The sequence below is a fragment of the Puntigrus tetrazona genome, chromosome 20 (genome assembly GCF_018831695.1).
Source record: "Puntigrus tetrazona isolate hp1 chromosome 20, ASM1883169v1, whole genome shotgun sequence".
NCBI classification, from domain to species: Eukaryota; Metazoa; Chordata; class Actinopteri; order Cypriniformes; family Cyprinidae; genus Puntigrus; species Puntigrus tetrazona.
The window spans coordinates 2,759,311-2,779,104 of NC_056718.1; the positions used below are offsets into that span (position 1 = coordinate 2,759,311).

At 36.0% G+C, this 19,794-nt stretch overlaps 1 protein-coding gene across 1 annotated transcript; it reads right to left on the minus strand.

Moving 5' to 3' along the window:
• Nucleotides 1-1,835: 1,835 nt before the first annotated feature.
• Nucleotides 1,836-19,515, minus strand: LOC122325188 (RAC-alpha serine/threonine-protein kinase-like). Its single transcript, XM_043220148.1, is given in 15 exon segments — nucleotides 1,836-1,995; nucleotides 2,201-2,303; nucleotides 2,409-2,496; nucleotides 2,638-2,852; nucleotides 7,893-8,021; nucleotides 8,117-8,242; nucleotides 8,448-8,516; nucleotides 9,071-9,136; nucleotides 12,179-12,201; nucleotides 12,204-12,309; nucleotides 12,482-12,608; nucleotides 12,693-12,804; nucleotides 14,468-14,596; nucleotides 17,708-17,856; nucleotides 19,326-19,515. Coding segments are annotated over 14 exon segments (1,419 nt in total). The 5' UTR covers nucleotides 17,754-17,856; nucleotides 19,326-19,515; the 3' UTR covers nucleotides 1,836-1,915.
• Nucleotides 19,516-19,794: the final 279 nt, after the last annotated feature.

Genomic DNA, 19,794 nt, shown 5'->3' on the forward strand with positions numbered 1-19,794 from the left:
TCTCAGCAATTTTTGATATTTTTTATCTAATGTTTTAACTAAGGGGCAAAATGCTGAAACTTATCATATTATTGATATTATTATGCAGCTTTTAAAATATGTAGAGGTTTGGAAAAAACAGCTTGAATTTACAGCATTGACAAGTTGTTGATGTCAATTAAAGAACAAAGAATCATAACCATAATCTATCCCAGTCTTCAATAAAACATTGAGCACACCGAAATAAGAGCCAAATATGCTTGCAGCATGTTTTACAAAATGAATGGTCTGAAAACTTTAGTAACGGATTCTTTGTAATACAATTCTTAAATAAATTAATGTAATACAACATTTAAAATTACATAATAAATATGGGCACCATGAAAAATAAAATAAATTATAAATCCATGTAAGAATGTTAAGTTAAATAAATTGATTGTTGGGCAATTTCAGTTTATGTTGTATAACTATTTCCTATAACAAACTTATACGAAAACAACTTTTTCCATTTTCTTTAGCTTTTTTGCCAACTGATATAGTCATAAAACACATGAGTACATAGCAAGGACAGATTTAATAAATCTTATAAATTGCATTGACTTGATTAATTATTTAACTAATTAACCTCTATTAACACTTGCTGAAACCTTCGGTTCATTGCTGTAAATTTCATGTAAATCAGAGTGGAGAGTATTTTGGCATATGCTTTAAATCTTTTGAAAGAAGGGAATCAAAACAATCTTTTAAAACACTCACACACACAGTCTCTAACACAACTGTAATTCATCACTTCTTTGGTATTAGGTTGTACCGTGATATATTACAATTATATTTAAAGACCACATTTTAAGTACAACTTAAGTAGTAAAACATGAGTAAGAAAGTAATACAGGTTTGGAACAACATGTGAGTGAATAAATAACAGAATTTTTATTTAGTTTTCTCTTTTGATGATTTTGATTGATTCCATCATCCTTATTTGTAAGTTGCTTTAGAAAAAAGCATCTGCTAAATGACCATGACTAATATAATGTAATGTAATATTTTTTGGTGTACTAAAGTGTGTCTTAAAATTTAAGAGTGCATTTGTAAAAATGTATAAATGAATAACAGAAAGTCTGTTTTAAAAACCTAGCAATATGCAATAAAGAATTGGACTGAATAATTTTCACTGATAGAATCTTTACATTGCGAATCCAGTATTCTCTTGTAGAAAAGTGTTACTATATATAGTGCAGCAATAGCGGTGTTTCAGTTGAGTGTATGTGTGAGGAAAGGTTGACCCCAAATTCAAAATTCTGTCATTCTATATTTAACCTCATATTGGTTCAGATCCATGTCTACACAAGCACTGTAATGTGTTACCACAAAAGCAAACAAGTTAACTAGTGATGCTTTCAACACTGGATGTAGCACAACACACCAAATATCCAACAGGAATCTGATTCCTGGTTCTATCTTTGGTGTACTCCATGCACTTCCACTACTTTAGTCAACTGGTTTGAATTGATCTGAAACACTTTGATACATCCAGCGTAAAAAATCTGAAGCTTATGCAGTAGTGTGGAAATGACTCCAAAAATGACTAAATTAAAGTTTTGTCAGATATATACAGTGTGTATATATATATATATATATATATATATATATATATATATATATATATATATATATATATATATATAATATATATGTGTGTATATATATATATATATATATATATATATATATATATATATATATATAATACAGTGTGTATATATATATATATATATATAATACAGTGTGTGTGTATATATATATATATATATATATATATATATATATATATATATATATATATATATATATATATATAAATAAAAGGAAACAAAGTCGAAGTTTTGGAATGACATGGGGTAAGTATTTCTTTGTTGAGTATTCTTTTAAAGAGTTTTTATGCTGTGCCACTTGCAGAATATGAGAACTGAGGAAAGTGGGGTCTTCTATCACTGTCAAAGGACTCCATGTTTTCATCTGGAAAGAAAAAGTCATGCTTAAAACAACACAGATAAAGAGTCTCTAATGAAAAATGTACAGTATTCTCTTTTCTTTTTTTTTTAAAGAAAGCTTTTTACTGTTTAATAGAGCAGCCTGTAAATTACCACTAGGTGGTGCCTTTGTTATTATGCAAATACAAGTGAGAGTTTTTAAAAATGTACTGTAATTACAGGGGCATTACCTTGGCCTGGGGGTGTGATGGTGATGGTCTGCCCTGTAAACTCCACATCAAAATAGCGAGTGTCTGTTTCTGAGGTTACCTGGGGTTTAAAGGGTGGTACAAGCTGTAGACAAACAGAAATAAATGTATGTGTATGTATGTATGAATATATTACATAATAAATAATAAAGAAAACACATAGAATAGATGGTATTTTTGTATTATTCACCTTCTTCTCATAAACATCTTGCCACTCAATGCCTGCAAAAAACTTATGCTGCATAATTTCTTTTGCATCATCTGGACCTCCACCTAACCTGCAGAAAGAAAACCCAAGAACAGATTAAAAAACAGCTACACCTGTAATATAATTTATCCATTATTTATCATGAATTCTTGAAACAATGCACATGAAAACACAACACCAGAAGTAACTTCAAAACGATCAGGGGTCTCACCGTTGCTTTGGGTCTTTCTGAAGGAGTCCTGACAGCAAAGATTTTGCCTCAGGGCCGAGTGTACGAGGAAATCGGATTTCATCCATGAGGATCAATTCAAAGAGTTTCTCATGGTCCTGGTTATAGAAGGGCAGCCGGCCACACATCATCTCATACATGACTACACCCAACCCCCACCAGTCCACTGCCCGGCCATAATCATTGTCTTCAAGAACCTGAGAAAGAGCAGCAGATAACCAAAAGTGGGGTTACAATTTTGCATAGTAGATAAAAAAAAAGTTGAAAGTAATTTTTTTTAATTGAAAACCATTTAAAATCTGCTGTGTAGTCTGGCATATTACAATTAAATTTACAGATATTTATGTAAATTCATGAAAAATCACAAATTCTATACTACAGCTTAATAGAAGTTTTAACAGTGATGTTTTTAAATGTTCTTAAAAGCACAAAATGGCAGTTTTATGCCTTTCACATGACAGCTCATAGCTTGAAATGAAATACATTCTAAATATTTCCATTAGGTGCACAACCCCTGAAAAGTGGGTAAGAAAAAAATGTTTGGGGTATTTTTTGGAACCTGTATTTTTTTTAGGATTCTCTGATCAATAAATGGCAAAATAGAAAGGTTTTCTAACAATATTGACTACTGTTAAATTTTGGGGTCAATACATTTTTATAATTTCTTTTTTTAAATACATCAATACTTTTATTCCCCAAGGATGTGTTAAATTAATAAAAAATGATTTGCATTGTTAGATGCATTGTTACTGGTTTATATTTTGAATAAATGTTCTATTTTTTTAATAGTGTTATTGTATTTTCTTCTGTAAAAAAACATTACAAAGAAAAACATTACAAGTCTTACAAATCCCAAACTACCACTTGAAGAGCCATTGTGTAGATCAACCTTTGTGTGGCATCAAAATACCACAAAAGCGATTGAAAAGCATAAAGAGTCATCTGCTTTCACTGTACTATTATATCCATGATTAATCACATGACAGATAAAATGATAGCATGTGGAACTGATTAAAATTGTGGTATATTCCCAAAGACAAAGACAATTTTCATTTATATATGAATTTTATATTTGTATTCATGTAATATCCATGTTGATAATGAAAAAGACGCATTAGGATTAGCTTTCTTAGACATTCTGAACTCTGTTGGGGTTAGACAACACGTATCTGGACCTACTCATTGTAGAAATCATACTCTAGATCTAATACGACTCCATGGTATAATGAAAACACACGCACCCTAATTAGAGAAGCCCGGAAAATGGAGTGCAGGTGGAGAAAAACAAAATTAGAAGTATTTTGTATTGCCTGGTGGGAGAGTATCCTGTCATACAGAAAATTTGCTAGATCTGATTATTTTTCATCTCTTTTAGAAGAAAACAAACACAACCCCCGGTATTTATTCATTACAGTGACTAAATTAACGAAAAATAAAACGTCAACAGGTGCTAACATTCCCCAAGAGTATAGCAGTAATGAATTTCTTTACTTCTAAGATTGATACCATCAGAGATAAAATTGTAACTATGCAGCCGTCAGCTACAGTTTCACATCATTTAGTGAGCTATAGATCCCCTGAGGAAAAATTACACTCTTTCTCTATTATAGGAGGAGACGACTTGTACAAACTTGTTAAATCATCTAAACCAGCAACATGTATGTTAGACCCTATTCCATCTAAACTATTAAAAGATTTGCTTCCAGAAGTCATAGATCCTATTTTGACCATTATTAATTCATCATTGTCATTATTATAGCTTGAATGTTCCCAAAACATTCAAGCTGGCTGTAGTTAAGCCTCTTATTAAGAAACCACATCTTGATCCCAAAGACTTAGTAAATTACAGACCAATCTCTAATCTCCCTTTTTGGTCAAAGATACTAGAAAAGGTAGTATCCTCACAACTGTACTCTTTTTTAGAAAAAAATTCCAATCAGGTTTTAGACCGTACCATAGTACTGAGACTGCTCTCATTAGAGTTACTAATGACCTGCTTCTATCATGGGATTGTGGTTTTATCTCGTTATTAGTGCTATTAGATCATAGCACAGCATTCAATACTATCGATCACAACATTCTCTTGGATAGACTAGAAAACTATGTTGGCATTAGAGGAAGCACCTTAGCATGGTTTAAATCATATCTATCTGACCGCTATCAGTTTGTAGCAGTAAATGAGGAGGTATATCGCTCACAAGTGAAATATGGAGTTCCTCAAGGCTCAGTGCTAGGACCGTTACTTTTCAATCTATACATGTTACCTCTGGGAGATCACCAATGGGTTTTTGTAACAAAATAATTTCCTAATTTTTAAAAATGATAACCTAAAAAAACTGATGCCCACAGCTTATGTCATATGTAGGGTCAGATGTCAGCCAAGAAGCCGAAACTTGACGCTCTTGGGGATGCAAATACTGTCTATGCCAGAACCATTAGCGAACATTACCAAGCTTGGAAATATAATTGATCAGCCAGGCTCTCCCACCAGCCACTCACTGCCAAGCTGACCCACCATCCAACCACAACGCTCACAATCCCCAGAATTCTGATCAGCCCCATCTGCACCTCATCAACAGCTAATCAATTCACAGTACAAAAATAGACACCACAGTGTTCGTTCTTGTTCATTGACGTAGTGGAATACTGCTGACGCTCAACTGAGTTAAAGCCTGCAATACTTACCTTGAAACTTACCTCTTGTGTTCTTCTCCAGTTCCAGTTGTCTCCTGTGTTTCCCGTTCGCTCCAAAATCCTGTGGTATGGGCTTTAGTCATCTCCATGTCTAGTTTCCTAGAGCTCAAGCTCAAGCCAGTCAAAGTGAAATTACCCTACTGTTTACTTACCTCCTACTCCCACAACTCATCAGTCTTGTACTCTGCTGTATCAAAATAAAACATCTGTTATTCAACTCACCTCACTGTCCTGTCTGCTTCCGTAACAGAAGACCAGGCCAAGACAGCGGACACAGTATGAGCACGGTTGACCCATTCCAGGAACTCATGGAGTCATGAGCCTCCACATCACCACCAACGGAATCACCTGTCGACAATCCACCAGCAACGAGCACAGACTTTGCCTACAACTGCTTATGACGATTCATATGGATTGGAGGATTTAATTCAACTGTCAATCCACTTTTCATGTTGATGTTGAAAGCTAAAGTACTTCTCTTCCATTGAAAATTCTCCAGCCCCTGAAACCATTATGTTGGAATATGGAAAATTGTCTCCAGCTGAGCAGCAGAGAAGTCTAACCCGAAGTCTATGTCTGTACTGTGGATCAGCTGGGCATGTTTGCCTATCATGCCCCTTTCGTCCAAAGAATTCATTGGTGAGTGTCACTCAACCTACCCTGGAAAAACTGCATCCACCTGTGTTATGCTTACTGCCTCTGACTTCTCTGTTACAGTCACAGCCCTCCTCGGGGACCCTCTGCTGCCAGCTCAACTTACTGATCATCACCACTGAGACTAATTACCCGATCCATTCAATAACTGGGAAACCCATATGTAGAAGACATATCAGACAACGAGCTGGACCTTTCCGTTTGCAAGTAGGACTTTGTTACGTGGAACATATCTACCTCCTGTTTCTAAAGGATTCCACCGTAAGTGTCAGGGTGTCTCAGGGTGCCTGTGGTTGGTCAAGCACGATCACATGGGGCACAAGAGAAGTACTGAAGTGGGGTAAGAACTGCTTCCCCAGGCTGTATTTTGAATTGCCCCCGACCTGTCACCACTCTGTCAACTCCACATCCATCAAAAAGTCCAAAACAGTCTGTCAGTAATCCTCCATGTTATTCTCACTTCTGTGATGTGTTCTGCTCCTAAGAGAGCCGTTAGCTTACCACCACAGCCGTTCGCTTACCAGCCATGGGACTGTGCTATCAACCTTGCTCCGGGTAAGCCAGTGACCCACAGAAAAATTTACCCACTTTCACTTCTGGAAAATACATCTCTGACTAGCTAGAACAGGGACCAACAACTTTCCCTGCTGCTTCCAGCTTTTTCTTTGTGGCTGTATAGATTACAGGTCTTTGAATAACATCACAGTCAAATTCCGTTACCCACTTCCCCTCGTTCCTGCAGCCCTCCAATTAAAAGGAGCAAAAATCTTCACTAAGCTGGACCTCCACAGCGCATATAATCTCATCAGGATTCACAAAGGGGATAAATGGAAGACAGCTTTTGTGACCCCAACCGGCCACTAGGAGTATCTTGTCGTGCCCTATGGATTAGTAAATGCTCCTTCAATATTTCAAGACTTGATGCATGAGTTTCTCCATAAGTTTATATACTGATATACTCCCAGAGTGAGGCTGAACATTGTCACCATGTTGCGGAGGTCTTGAAAATGCTCTGAGTATGGCAGAGAAATGTACTTTCCATTAATCCTCTGTGCCATTTCAAGGCTACATTGATAACAGGGGCGTGCAGATGGACAAGGGAAGGTCAAAGCCATCACTTTCTGACCAGGACCCAACTCAGCCAAAGATTTGTCAGATTTTCAACTTTTATCACCGCTTCATTTAGAACTACAGTACAATCACCAGCCCCCTCACAAGCCCGAGTCTCTGTCCTGAACCCTGGAAGCCACAGAAGCCTTTGCCACTCTAAAGAGAGATTTCACCAGTGCTCCACTCCTGGACCATCCTGATCCTGACTTGCCTTTTGTTGTTGAAGTGGACACCTCAACCACAGGAGTAGGAGCAGTCCTTTCACAGCAGAAGGGGAACTCACGTCTCCATTCATGGGCCTACTTCCCCCAAGGGGGGGCACTGTTATGATTGAGCCTGGCTCTCCCACCAGCCAACCACAAGGCTCACAATCACCAGAATTGTGATCACCTGTACTTCATCAACAGCTAATCAAGTCACAGTACAAAACAAAGTCAAGCTTAAATCAGTCAAAGTGAAATTACTCTACAAACACTTAAATTGTCTCCTAGTCTTGCTACGCATCAGCCTTTTACTATGCCGTGTCAAAATAAAACATCTTTTATTCAACTCACCTTATTGTCGCTGTCCGCTTCCGTAACAGGAAGAGACATGATACATTTTTTTAAAACTCTATGTTCATATACACCTAGGATGGCTTGGGGGTAAGCAGATTATGGTGTTATTTGCATTTTTTAAATCTATTCTCTATGTTCATGCAGACATTATTATAGAGTTTATATACAAAATATTAATGTATGGAACTCATTTCACATATCTATCACTTAATGTTTTCTTACCTCTGGAGCCAGATACTCTGGTGTACCACAGAACGTCTTCATTGTTGTTCCCTCCGTAATTCCCTCCTTGCACAGGCCAAAATCAGTGATCTTTATGTGGCCATCTTTATCCAGCATCAAGTTCTCCAACTTCCACAGAATAGTTTAATTGTTATGTGATACATTGCTCTCATAATGATATAACAAGTAGCATTACACTAAATAAATTTTTTCACTGATCTCACCTTTAAATCTCTATAAACAACATTTTTCTCAGAGTGAAGGTAATGCAGGGCTGAGACGATCTCTGCTCCATAAAACTGTGCTCTCTCTTCCGAGAAAACACGATCTCGCGATAAATGAAAGAAAAGCTATGGATGTAAGAACAAATAAATCCCATAAATAACCTAGATGATAAACAGTAAGTAACTTCTGGGTTAAAATATATTATATGTAATGCACACATTATTTAAATAATGCATTTGACCGCATACAAATTAAACAAAATAAAAAGTAATTACTATTTTTAATTTTAATAAACAATCATTACTAAATTTCACCTTTACAAGATCTCACCTCTCCACCATTTGCATACTCCATAACAAAACATAAGCGGTCATGAGTCTGGAAAGAATACTTCAAAGCCTGAAACAAAGAGTTGACATTAGAGGTGGTAACATTCGCGATTGACTCTCTAATTTTAATATTGATTTTCAGTGGAAACTAATTTGACTCTACTGGGGTGGCATAAGAAATATTGAGAAAAATCATCTGAGAAATCTTATCCCATCTGGAATCTATTGATACAGCATGTTTAATTGATAGTGTCTTGGTGCCCTGGATATTGATATTTTGTTAATTATTTGAAATTATTACCAGTATAAATGGTTATTTTGTGGTAATGTAAATGTTTAGAATATTCATGGATATAAATGCCAGGCCACAAATGGACAAAAACTATGCATGGATGCCACCCCTCATAGTCCTTATGTCACCCAATAAATATTTTCTAAATCTGCTCCTGCTTGATTATTAATTATTATTCAATTATTACTCAATAATAAACAACCCAAAGTCCTGTCACAAAAGTGAACCTGCAATGTTCCATAAAAATTACACATTCTAATGTGTGATAAATGATAATTCAAAAATTTTATTTTACTCTTAACAGTCTCTCTACTTTGATATTATCAGCTTACTGTTAAGAAAGGGTGTTTGGAGTTCTGGAGGACCCGGTTTTCAGTAAGTGTGTGTGCTACCTCATCCTGTAAATAAAGTAATGAAAAGAATTTGTTAGAACATCTTGGTTACGTATATAACCCTTGTTCTATGACGGAGAGAACAGAGATGTTATGTCATGACAACAGCTTGGGGGTTTTGTTTGGAGCCCAGATTTGCTCTGATTAAAATAAAATGCAGAGGAAATTTGGCTAGTGGTATTTGCATACCTGTTGGTATCATTCTGCCTCTCTGAATTGTCAGGTTTAGAATATATTATGTTCAAAATATATTGCAGAAGATCTCTATAATACAAAGGCACTAACATGTTTTAAGATCAATCAGTGAAAGTTTCTTTCAGTTGAAACAGCTCAGATTTAAATTTAGTCTAGAACCAGGCTTAAGCCTTTTCTGTTAAACTGAAGGATAAAGTCACAAGCTGGTGTGATCAAATGTGAACCTAAACTCTAGTGTGAATCACCCTATACCCAATATTTGACTCACACTCAGTGATTCTTTTATCTTTAATTCCCTTTTGTTTGTGTGCCATTCACAGCTAAATAAAACTGTGCCATTTAACCACATCTTGCATCTTTTGCTGTGTAAGTACATTTCATTATTTGTATTTCGGTCAGTCATCATTTTGGTATGGTTCTTATGTACTATACTTTTAAAATTTTAGCAACTGACTTTAAGTACTTGCATAGCAATTGTAATTGTACCACATTTGCAGTGCAGATATAGCAGTTCTGCAGTTTGTGGCTCAAAAAGCAGATTTGGTGATCCTGGAGGTGGTGTGTGGAGGGAATTCAAAATAAAGATAATTAAATTAGAAAATTTTTTGCATTAAGTGCAGTTACTAGTAATATTACACATTAATTTCTTGGTATGGCACATTTGACAGTAAAGCACTGAGCTTTAATTGTAAAGCACTAAACTTACTTTTTTTTTAACAACAACAACATGTGCACAATGTAATTTTTATCTAGAAAATTAACATATTCTACTCTTAAATATACCATAATGTTTCTGTAGTATTATATGAAACTGAAACTATTTCAGTGATTATACAAGATTTATGTGTAATTTAACTAAACTTTTTTTTATACTAATGACAAAGTTATTATAAAGTTTTACAAAATTTGGTTCCCTGATTACAAATTGTATAACAGTGATTTTATAATTTAAAAATATAAAGTAATAAGTACAAATAAATGACTAATAAGCCTACGTGTGTTCCTCTACTGCCATCTACTGGTTTTAGTAGTAATTTGATGCCCTTTTTTAATTTAACCAAAGGGTTTGTTTACCACAAATTATATTTTGGTCATCCCTTAAAACAAAATAACAACATTTAAATAGAATCCTTTTAACAGTTTTAAATTGCTGTAAATAGTTAATAATACTTAAATAATACTTAAAAGTAGTTTTTCTCTGAAAAGACCGCATAAAACCCCAAAATACGTAATATAAAAATCAACTAGTTCTACCACAACAGAAATCTTTTAAATCAGTGGAAATGCTCTAACAATAGGGAAAATTAAAGTGTATACATATTTTAGACAACCATTGTTTTTGTTTTCATTTTTGTTACATTTACATTTTGGTTATTGCTTTCATTATTACTTTAGATGCTGGAGAAACACAGCCAGACTAAAACATCTAAAGTAGAAACTCCTCTTGTGGCTCAATAATCCAGAATTGGGATGGAGAAAGGAGCGGAAGAACCAGAAGATCAGAGATCAGGCCGAGATCTACTGGTGCCACTGATGGGACAGATTTACTTAATCTGTTAGTTTAAACAACTCTCTGTGACAGGCAGGTAGCAGCTGGAGGATTATGCTGCAAGATGTGCTAGATCTCCTTCGTATGACATTGTAATGCTGAGAACTGCTAGGCAAAGTCATCGACAGTGTCGTCGAATTGCCCAGTCTGGAAGATAGGGCGTTCAGTAAGAAGACTTTGTTGCTGTCCTTCATCTCTGCTAGGTTAAGCCATAGATGGCGCTCTTGGGCCTGCAAAGCAGACATCGCCTTTCTGAAGGACTGTAGTCTTCATCACCCAGAGAGTGACGTTGGTTGCCGTGTGCAGCTTCTGCATCAACCCTGGGTCAGAGTCACCCTCGTGTAGCTGTTTAAGTGCCTTGGCTTGATGTACTTGAAGGATCACCATCTGATCAGCCGTACTGTAGGCTTTAGCAGTGAGAGCTGTCATAGTCCTACAGGGTCTGGAAAAGAGACGTGGATGATTCTTCCAGGTGGCAGCGTATTGTGGACACAGGTGGTGAGGATGGAGGAGGGAGATGAACAGCTTTTGACAGAGAAAGGGGCTGTCCATAACTTTATCAGGTATCACGCACCTCCGGGAAGAAAAGAACTGCACTGGAACGTGGTTGTGAGCCAACAGTCATCCAACAGTGAGGGCCGAATTAACAGAATTAAAAGTTAAGAACACCATAAAACTGCCCAGATGAATCACCGGTGAGCGGCAGGGGACAGTCACTGCGGGCGGGGCAAGAGGCTCTTAGAGATGCATCTGGCAAAGAAGCTCTCAACAGTTCAGCAGCCGGCAGACCAGGGACGGGTGGCAGCAGAAAGTGCATCTCTACTGAGGATAGAATTAAATGCTAGGGCCGCATTATCACAGGACTGACAGGTGCATGGCCTCGCAATAAGAACATGAACTCAAACAAGTCCTCGGAGGGAGTCGTAGGAAGTTGGGTAACATCCACACTCAAGAGGGCGTGTTCTATAAATGCTCTTTTGTGAAACATTTACTGATCAAACAGGTACACTGCTGGTTGTGTCGTAACGCCACACACACAGCTTCTTCTTCTAGCTTCTTTGTGGACACGAGCGTACCAAGTGAAGTACCTGTCACCCTTTTATGTTTGGGAGGAGCTTAGGTATGGAAATACCACTAGGCAAATTTCTTTGTCGTTTTCTCTTACGAATCTGGGTTCCAAACAAGACCACCAGTCTGTCGTCATGACATAACTGATATATACAGAACTTGAAATACATTGTACATGCAAGTAAACAAACTAATAGTTAAATTTACTGTAAAAAAAAAGAAAAAAAGAGACCTACTTTTGCTACTATCACCTCCTTTTAAGAATTTTCATGGCATAGTATTTTCCCGTGGCTTTCTCCTTCACCAATATGACCTTTCCAAAAGTGCCTTTCCCCAAGAGTTTTATGTATTCAAAGTCATGCATTGTCTACACAAGAGCATAAAGAAAAGTCTTAGATTTGATATTTAAAATATCGCATATTTTAAAACAAACTGTAAGGAAGAAAATGAGAGGTTCATTTCACCTTAAAAAATATTTTAAAAACTACACTTTATCTTTAAATTTACATAGAAATAATAGAAAGGACAAGAAACTCTACCACTTTGAGTCGAGGTTTGTACAAGTACATCTCCAAGTCCATAGGGTCAGGTGAAGAGTCCATTCTCTCTTCCTCCTGCTTCTGTAAACTATCTGCCACAGCCTGGATGGCCTTTGTCCACTCCTCCCTACCGAAAACAAGTGTAGGGAAACTTAGCTAAACAGTAGACACTGTACTTCATACTGTCTGCTTCTGAATAAAACATACCAACCTTTCCTCTGGGGTCTCAACATGAAAAGTGCGTTCAATAACAGTAGTCCACTGCAGGCACCGAATAACAAAAGTATTTGCCTTCGGTCGCTCTGTCTTCATCAGCTGACATTCTGAGAGAATACAAGAGAGAGAAAAAGAGTGTATTTTTATTATTTTGGGGTTCTTAGGTGAGGTTAGGAAAGGATGCAAAAAGGGACAAACGCAGAAAAAAGGATAACACTTTACGGTAAGGGTAAGTGAATTACTATGAATTCATAAATACATACATGAATTATGCCTTACTTTGTGCAGTAATGTACTATAATGAATCTCATGAATTGTCAGGAACTAACATGAGTTTGAAGTCTTTCATTCATGACTTCATGAACTACACATTATGTAGAACATTAATTAAGATGGGTATCATGATTTATTATGTGATTATCATGATGTTCTTTCTTCACAAAAAAAACATAAGAAAAAAAGAATAAAAAGTCTTTGCTGTCCACTTTGTATATCTACATAAATTACCTTTAATTTGTGCATAAAAAGCATTATTTTGTGCAGGTAGGACTACTTTAATTATTAAAGGAATATACATAAATTCATGTGTGCATACAGGCTGAAAATGTTATGCGAGAACTGTTTTTAAGTAATTATGATTTGATTTATCAAGCATGTTCATATATTCTTCATAGTAGTCTGCATGGACAGACCCCAACTTAGGCAATCACAACACAGTATTTGAATTCTTTTGACTTCAAAATCGAACTAAGCATTAGCTTCTCATGGTTTCTTGATGTGTGTATCCCCTCAACTAAAGCAGTGACAAGACCCAAACATTGGCCAATCACAGCACAGCTTGTAAATACTGTTGACATTTAAATACAGTACTCATCATTAACTAAGCATTAATACAACTTCATAATTTTAAACAAGGCATTTGAAACCATAAAATAACATTAATGCAAACATTTAACCACTTTCTATCTACTTTCGATATTTACTTTGTTTTCCGTGGGACACAAAAGGCGTTTTCTCTGACATGCTGTGACTGAAGTGCAACCTAATTACAAAAGGAATCAATTTTGTTCATGCTCTAATGCAAATCTTCAGAATTCATTCAACTGTGGGGAAAGAAGCAAATCCAAGGCTTCATCGGGGCTCCATCTCCATCTCGAGCAGAGAAGGACCAACTGTTAGCAGCAAAGCCTGTGCTGACCAAATTTGAATGTTGCCACTTTAGGAAGCTACAGATTTTGCTGCAGGAAAATCAAATGCTCATGATCATGCTTATTTAAAAAACACTGGTTTTCACACTGGACTCTTCCAGCCTGTAAGCATGTATGAGATAATGTGGATTTGTGTAAATTCATTTAGCAATTCAAGTAGTTTTACCCGCACAAAATAATGCAATTTTGTTATGCACAAATTCATGACAACTTATGTACATAAGCATAGATTTATCCAAAAGTAAATAGTAAAGAGTTGCGACCAAAGAAAACATTGAGTAATAAATCCTAAATTATTATGATGTACCCATCTTAGTTAATGTCTTAATCACTGTGTAGTTCATCTATGAAGTCATTAAAGACTTTGAACTCATGTTAGTTCCTGATAATTCATGAGATATTACTGCATGAAGTAAGGCATAATTCATGCATGAATTAATGCATCGATTCATTGTAATTTATGTACCCTTAAAGTGTTACTGAAAATGTATAGTATTTGTTGGTGTGTATGGGTGTGTGTGTGCATTCCTCTGCAAACTGATCAAACCAAACGACTACCTACGGGCCACTGAGAAGTTATTGAGTGGAGTTTCCAGCTGGTCAACATCTTGTGGCCGCTCTTTGTACCCAATAAATGTTCCATCACTCTTGAGTAAGAAATATCTTGGTCTCCATGTTTTTATGTATTCTCCTGGAAATAAATAGATTAGTATAACAAACCATATTGAAACATTACACGGAAACATTGATGTATTAAATATTTATTAAATATATGGTATGCTAACATGGATCATTAAATACATATGTCACTATTATGTTATTATTATAAAGACACATTTAAACTGGAAGCATAAGTCTTATATATCACAAAATGTTTTTTAAATAAGATATTTTATGATATTATAAACACACTGCACCACTTAATTTTTTTAAAATCTTTTTAATTACAATCATTCAATCATTCAACAATCATTCTATGCTGATTTGATGATCAGTAAAAACTGGTGAAAACTGCTTAATTTAGACAGTTTGGAATAATGTATTTGTTTTAATAACACTACAAAATGTCTTTGTAACTTTTGCTAAATTAAATCTTGTTGAATAAAAGCAAAAGTCTTACTGATGCTAAACTTTTGAATGACAGTGTATATGATAAATATAAATAGTTTAGGAAGTTTATGATTAGAGTGATGTAACATTATACATTTCCTTATAATTATCAGGCAGTTTTACAAATAACCAACTAAATGTAATTTGTTTTCTTTTAAAAATCTTATACCACAAGGCTGTTTAAGACAGAAGGTGTTTAAAATGATTTTTAAAAAAAACTTAAAAGAAATGCTGACTAATAACAGCACATTGTAAAAAAATATGAAAATTATAAGACTTTCCATTTTACATTTATTTATTGACATGTATTTATTTTAAATTAAAATCTTAACGTTAATAACAGAAAGTGGGGGATCAAACCAGTAAAATTTCGCCTGAGCCCTGTGAATTATTTTACCTCTTACTTTATTACCAAGTGTAGAAGGTACTAACAGAAACAGAACAATATGATTAGCAAATAATTACTTTCCAACTGAACTGCATATGCAATAAGGTTTGCAATCAGGAAATAAGATGTAGTGTAATATGTAGAAGCAGGCTGTATCTACAGCCGAATTCTGTTAAACTACAAAATTTACAGTACACATGTCAGTGGCTGTTCTTTTTTAAACCACATAAACTGCAAGTCCACACCACGACAAGTCCACACCATGACACTTTTTCTTCTTGTTGGGGAAGTACCCTGCAGTACTTTAAGGTGAATAGTAAAAGGGGCATCCCTGAACCCTTAACAAAAAGAGAAGGTTGAAAACTTTCAAGATAAACAGCTTTTATTTAATCAGCTTTATCAACAGTCATCAAAACAAACAGGAAACTGTTTAGTTCTGAATAGCTCACTCAAGATAAGAGTCACACAAACTCAACTAGATTTTTTTTTATGCATAAGTTCACATTATCATTCAGGTGAGAGTGGTTGTCAGCTTCACAAGCCTGAACAAGTGTACTCAAAAAACAACAGTATGAAGCCATTACTGCTGCTGGTGTTTGTGGTTTCATGGTTGGATTTTCTTTCATTGTAATTTTTTTATTTTAATGTCGCCACATTAGTGGGACTTCTGGTAACTAAGAGTCAGATTCTTGAAAACAGGAAGCAACACAAAAGATAGTGTGGCCACACAAGCAGTTTAAAAATGAGCTACTGCTATTGCTGACTCATATCTGCACTGATATAAAGACTTAAACATGCACACAGTAGGATCATAACATAACTGTCCAAAAAAATAATATATAAAAAAAGAAAAATAAGGGGCATTATTTATTACTGTAATGTCAATGTATTAGTTATCATTTTGTTTCAATAAGCTTCCTTTGAGAAAATTCGATGTTCAATAGTGACATTATGGAAGCAATTCTCTGGAATGGAAAACAAAAGCACCTGCTCAACTATGTGTGTATATAAGTGTCTGTGAAAATGGTTGTCTTCGAGATTAAGCACAGACAGTTTTCACTCAAGGATTTTCTTCTTTTTAAGGGCATCATCAAGTTTATAGACAGATAAGCAGAGCAACGCTTCTTGTTAGCAAAGGGAATTATAAACAGGTGAGCAATGAGCATCTTAGAAAACAAACATATCCCAATTATAATTATTTTTAAGAAACAAAGAAATGTTAAACATTACCAGATGAACAAAAAAAAAAAATCAATACAGTGTCCTGCATGCCCCCAGGGCCACACATAGAAAAAAAAAACCTCCCTAAATCCCTTGTGGGCAAAACAAGCCTGCTGCCATGCTAAGCAGCATAAATCCAGGCATAGGCAGAGCTGCTTTTCATCTGGATCTAGAGTGCCATTACGGGTGGTGTCTGTCTGCATAGCTGAACTGGAATGACCTTCCCTACAGAAGCACACAGCCCTACAGTGTCCATCAGTGGAAGACTCATGGACCCTGGGAAAATGAGAATAGCAAACACCCTGAGTTCTTGATATACAGCCCATTTGCTGTTTTCTGCTCTCCACACCCTCAGGCTTTTTCCTTTGCACACTGTTGTACCTGCCTCTTTGGCCCAATGACTCTGATACTCTGTGGTTCGCAAGGACAGACATGCGCTCAAAATTTCCATGCTTTAAAGAGTACAACCCTGTAATATCCTCTCACTGACACGTACAGCAGGAAAATTTACTTAAGAAGAATGTGATATGATTACATGTTGGCCAATGTTGAAAATACAGAATAAATAAGAAAAGAAGTACTACTACTACTACTTTCTAAAAAAGAAAAATAAAGAGAATGGCTGCATTTGAAAAAAGTAATAGACACATGCAGCCCTTTGCATTGTCGCTGGTGTAGTGTTTACACTGATGCTGAGTGAGATGGAGAAGAGAGGGCTTTTTCAGTTAATTCCAATGGAAGTTGAGCCTCACACTTGCCAGATAAATTGTGCAACTGTCACTGGAGTGTATAAAGAGCCGAGAGCAGTCAAAATGCTCAACTCAATTCAAATAAGGGGAGCAAAATGTCAGCTGTGAAGATCACATGTTTGTCTTGAAAGTTAATAAATATGCAGATTGTGCCATTTCTCTTGGATTTAGTGCATAATTCATATTGTAGTTTGGACTGTGAGTAGAAAAGCTATGCTTTTAGAAAATGGGACTTGGTTCAACACATCTTATCTTAACTAACATATGTAACAAAGCAATTTTTTGCTTATTTACAAGTATTACATCTGAAACTGGTGCTTTAAAGAATTTTTACCTCTCTTATGTAGCCATCCCTCCTTCACAATGACAACATCACTCATTGTGGCTAGAGAGAACAGCCTCTTGTCCTTTTGACTCGGACCAAGACCAGAAGGTGGGAACTGTTGGATTTCTCCAGCCTAGACATTCAGCAGGACAGGTAGTCTGGACGGGACAAGAAACAGAAGAAAACATATCTGACTTATATTTATTTTAAACCTTAAAGAAAGACTTCACTTTTTTTGGAAATAGGCTCATTCTCCAATGAGTTAATAGGTTGAGTTTTACCAATTTAGAATTTATTCAGCCGATCTCTGGGTCTGGCAATAGCAGCAGGCGCAGTGATATCATGCATCGAAACTCTTTGATAATTTTTTTATGCTACTGGTCTAACTGGATTCAATGATCTATGCTAAGCAAATTCCAAGTTCTGTCATGAAACTAAACTATGCAGGCTTATGGGTTCTTAACATAAATTGATGAAATTCACAGTGTTCACCTGTATACAGGTCATTTTAAATATTAGTTCAGTAGAGCTGCATGGATAATGGTCAAAATGTTGCAATCTTGATTGAAACAGGCATGCAATTCAATGATGACAATGATTTACCAGTGTCAAGTAAGCGTGCTTGGGTAAACTTGGGTCTTTTCAACTACAGTTTTTATACAAACATTTATATCACAAGAATACAGGAATGAAAGTTTGTCATTTAGATATCGTAGCAATCAAATTTCAAAACCCATTACAAATAACATGTGTCCAGTGCATCATTTTGCCACTATGTTGCCTGTGACTGTTAAATGTATTTGTCATTAATTTGGGGATTTCTTCAAAAACGCTGATTCATTCAGTAATGAAACAAGTAAAATGTTTAATTAAATCGTTAATAAAAATGGCTTTTGTTGATATTAAACAATTGTGTGTGTATATATATATATAAAAGTTAACTGCTTAACTCTGTTCACAAGCTTTTTAATTAATGTATTTGTTTATATATATATAAATCAAAAAGTTTAAACATCATTCATTTACACAAGAAAAAGAGTGTGTAAGCACGGACAAGAGTCATTTGGAAAATGTGTACACAATTTAATGCATACACAAAAAAATGTATTCTTTGACAAATTTAGCATATATATTTGGCACATTATTTCAAAAGGCACAACAGATAGAATGCAGTCGTAGAACAAACAAATTGGGGAATCGCTTAAACTGGAGTTTTTGAGGTCTGACTATTAAAACCTGCTGCCCTTGATGCACCCCACAGCTATGCAGCCTCTGGCTGCTTGGAATGCAGTGAGAAAGAACAGCGTTGTCTTGCCTCAGAGCGGTCTGAAACAACAACTTCATGTGAATTTCCCCTCCCCCTGCTTCAAAGATCAGCAACTAGGAGATGCAGGTAATCCTCTGACTCAAAATACACATGCATGCACTTACAAAAAAATAAATGTAACGGCTGGAAGCCAAAGAAAGAAAGACAAAAGCTGACATGTAATCACATAATCTATGAGAAGTGCTGTAATGAGAAAATGACATGTACACACAAAAATACACACTGAAGAACCATTTACTCACAATAATTCCAAGCAAATGCAAAGATGCACACAGACCTACAACTCTCAGGCACAACTACCTTCTCTAATGCCTTTCTATCTGTCTCACTCAAACCCACACACACCAGGGAAGTCTCATGTGTGTCAGCTTCACTGTCTGGTGCTGCCACTGCAGCTTGTCTCTGAACACGGCCCCTCCCAAAGCCGCCACGCTGCGGGAGAAAAAGAGAGAGTAAAAAAAAAAAGTGGGCGGGCAAACCAAGCCTGTGCTCAATGCAGCACTCCATATGAACTCAATGGCCTCGCAGATGGTCACGTGGCACGAATAAAGCGAAAGAGTGAGAGACAGAGGCCCCTGAGGCCACCCACCTCATTCAAAATTTCAGCTTTTGCTCATGGCTCAGGGAAGAAAGACAGGAAAAAGAATCAGTCACCTAGTTTTTTTTTAGCAGCAGCAGCCAGTGCCTTATGCTTATAGGTATAACTGCATGTGTATATAACTAAGATACATTTATAATTGCATGCCAGCTCCTGATATGCTTAGTATGG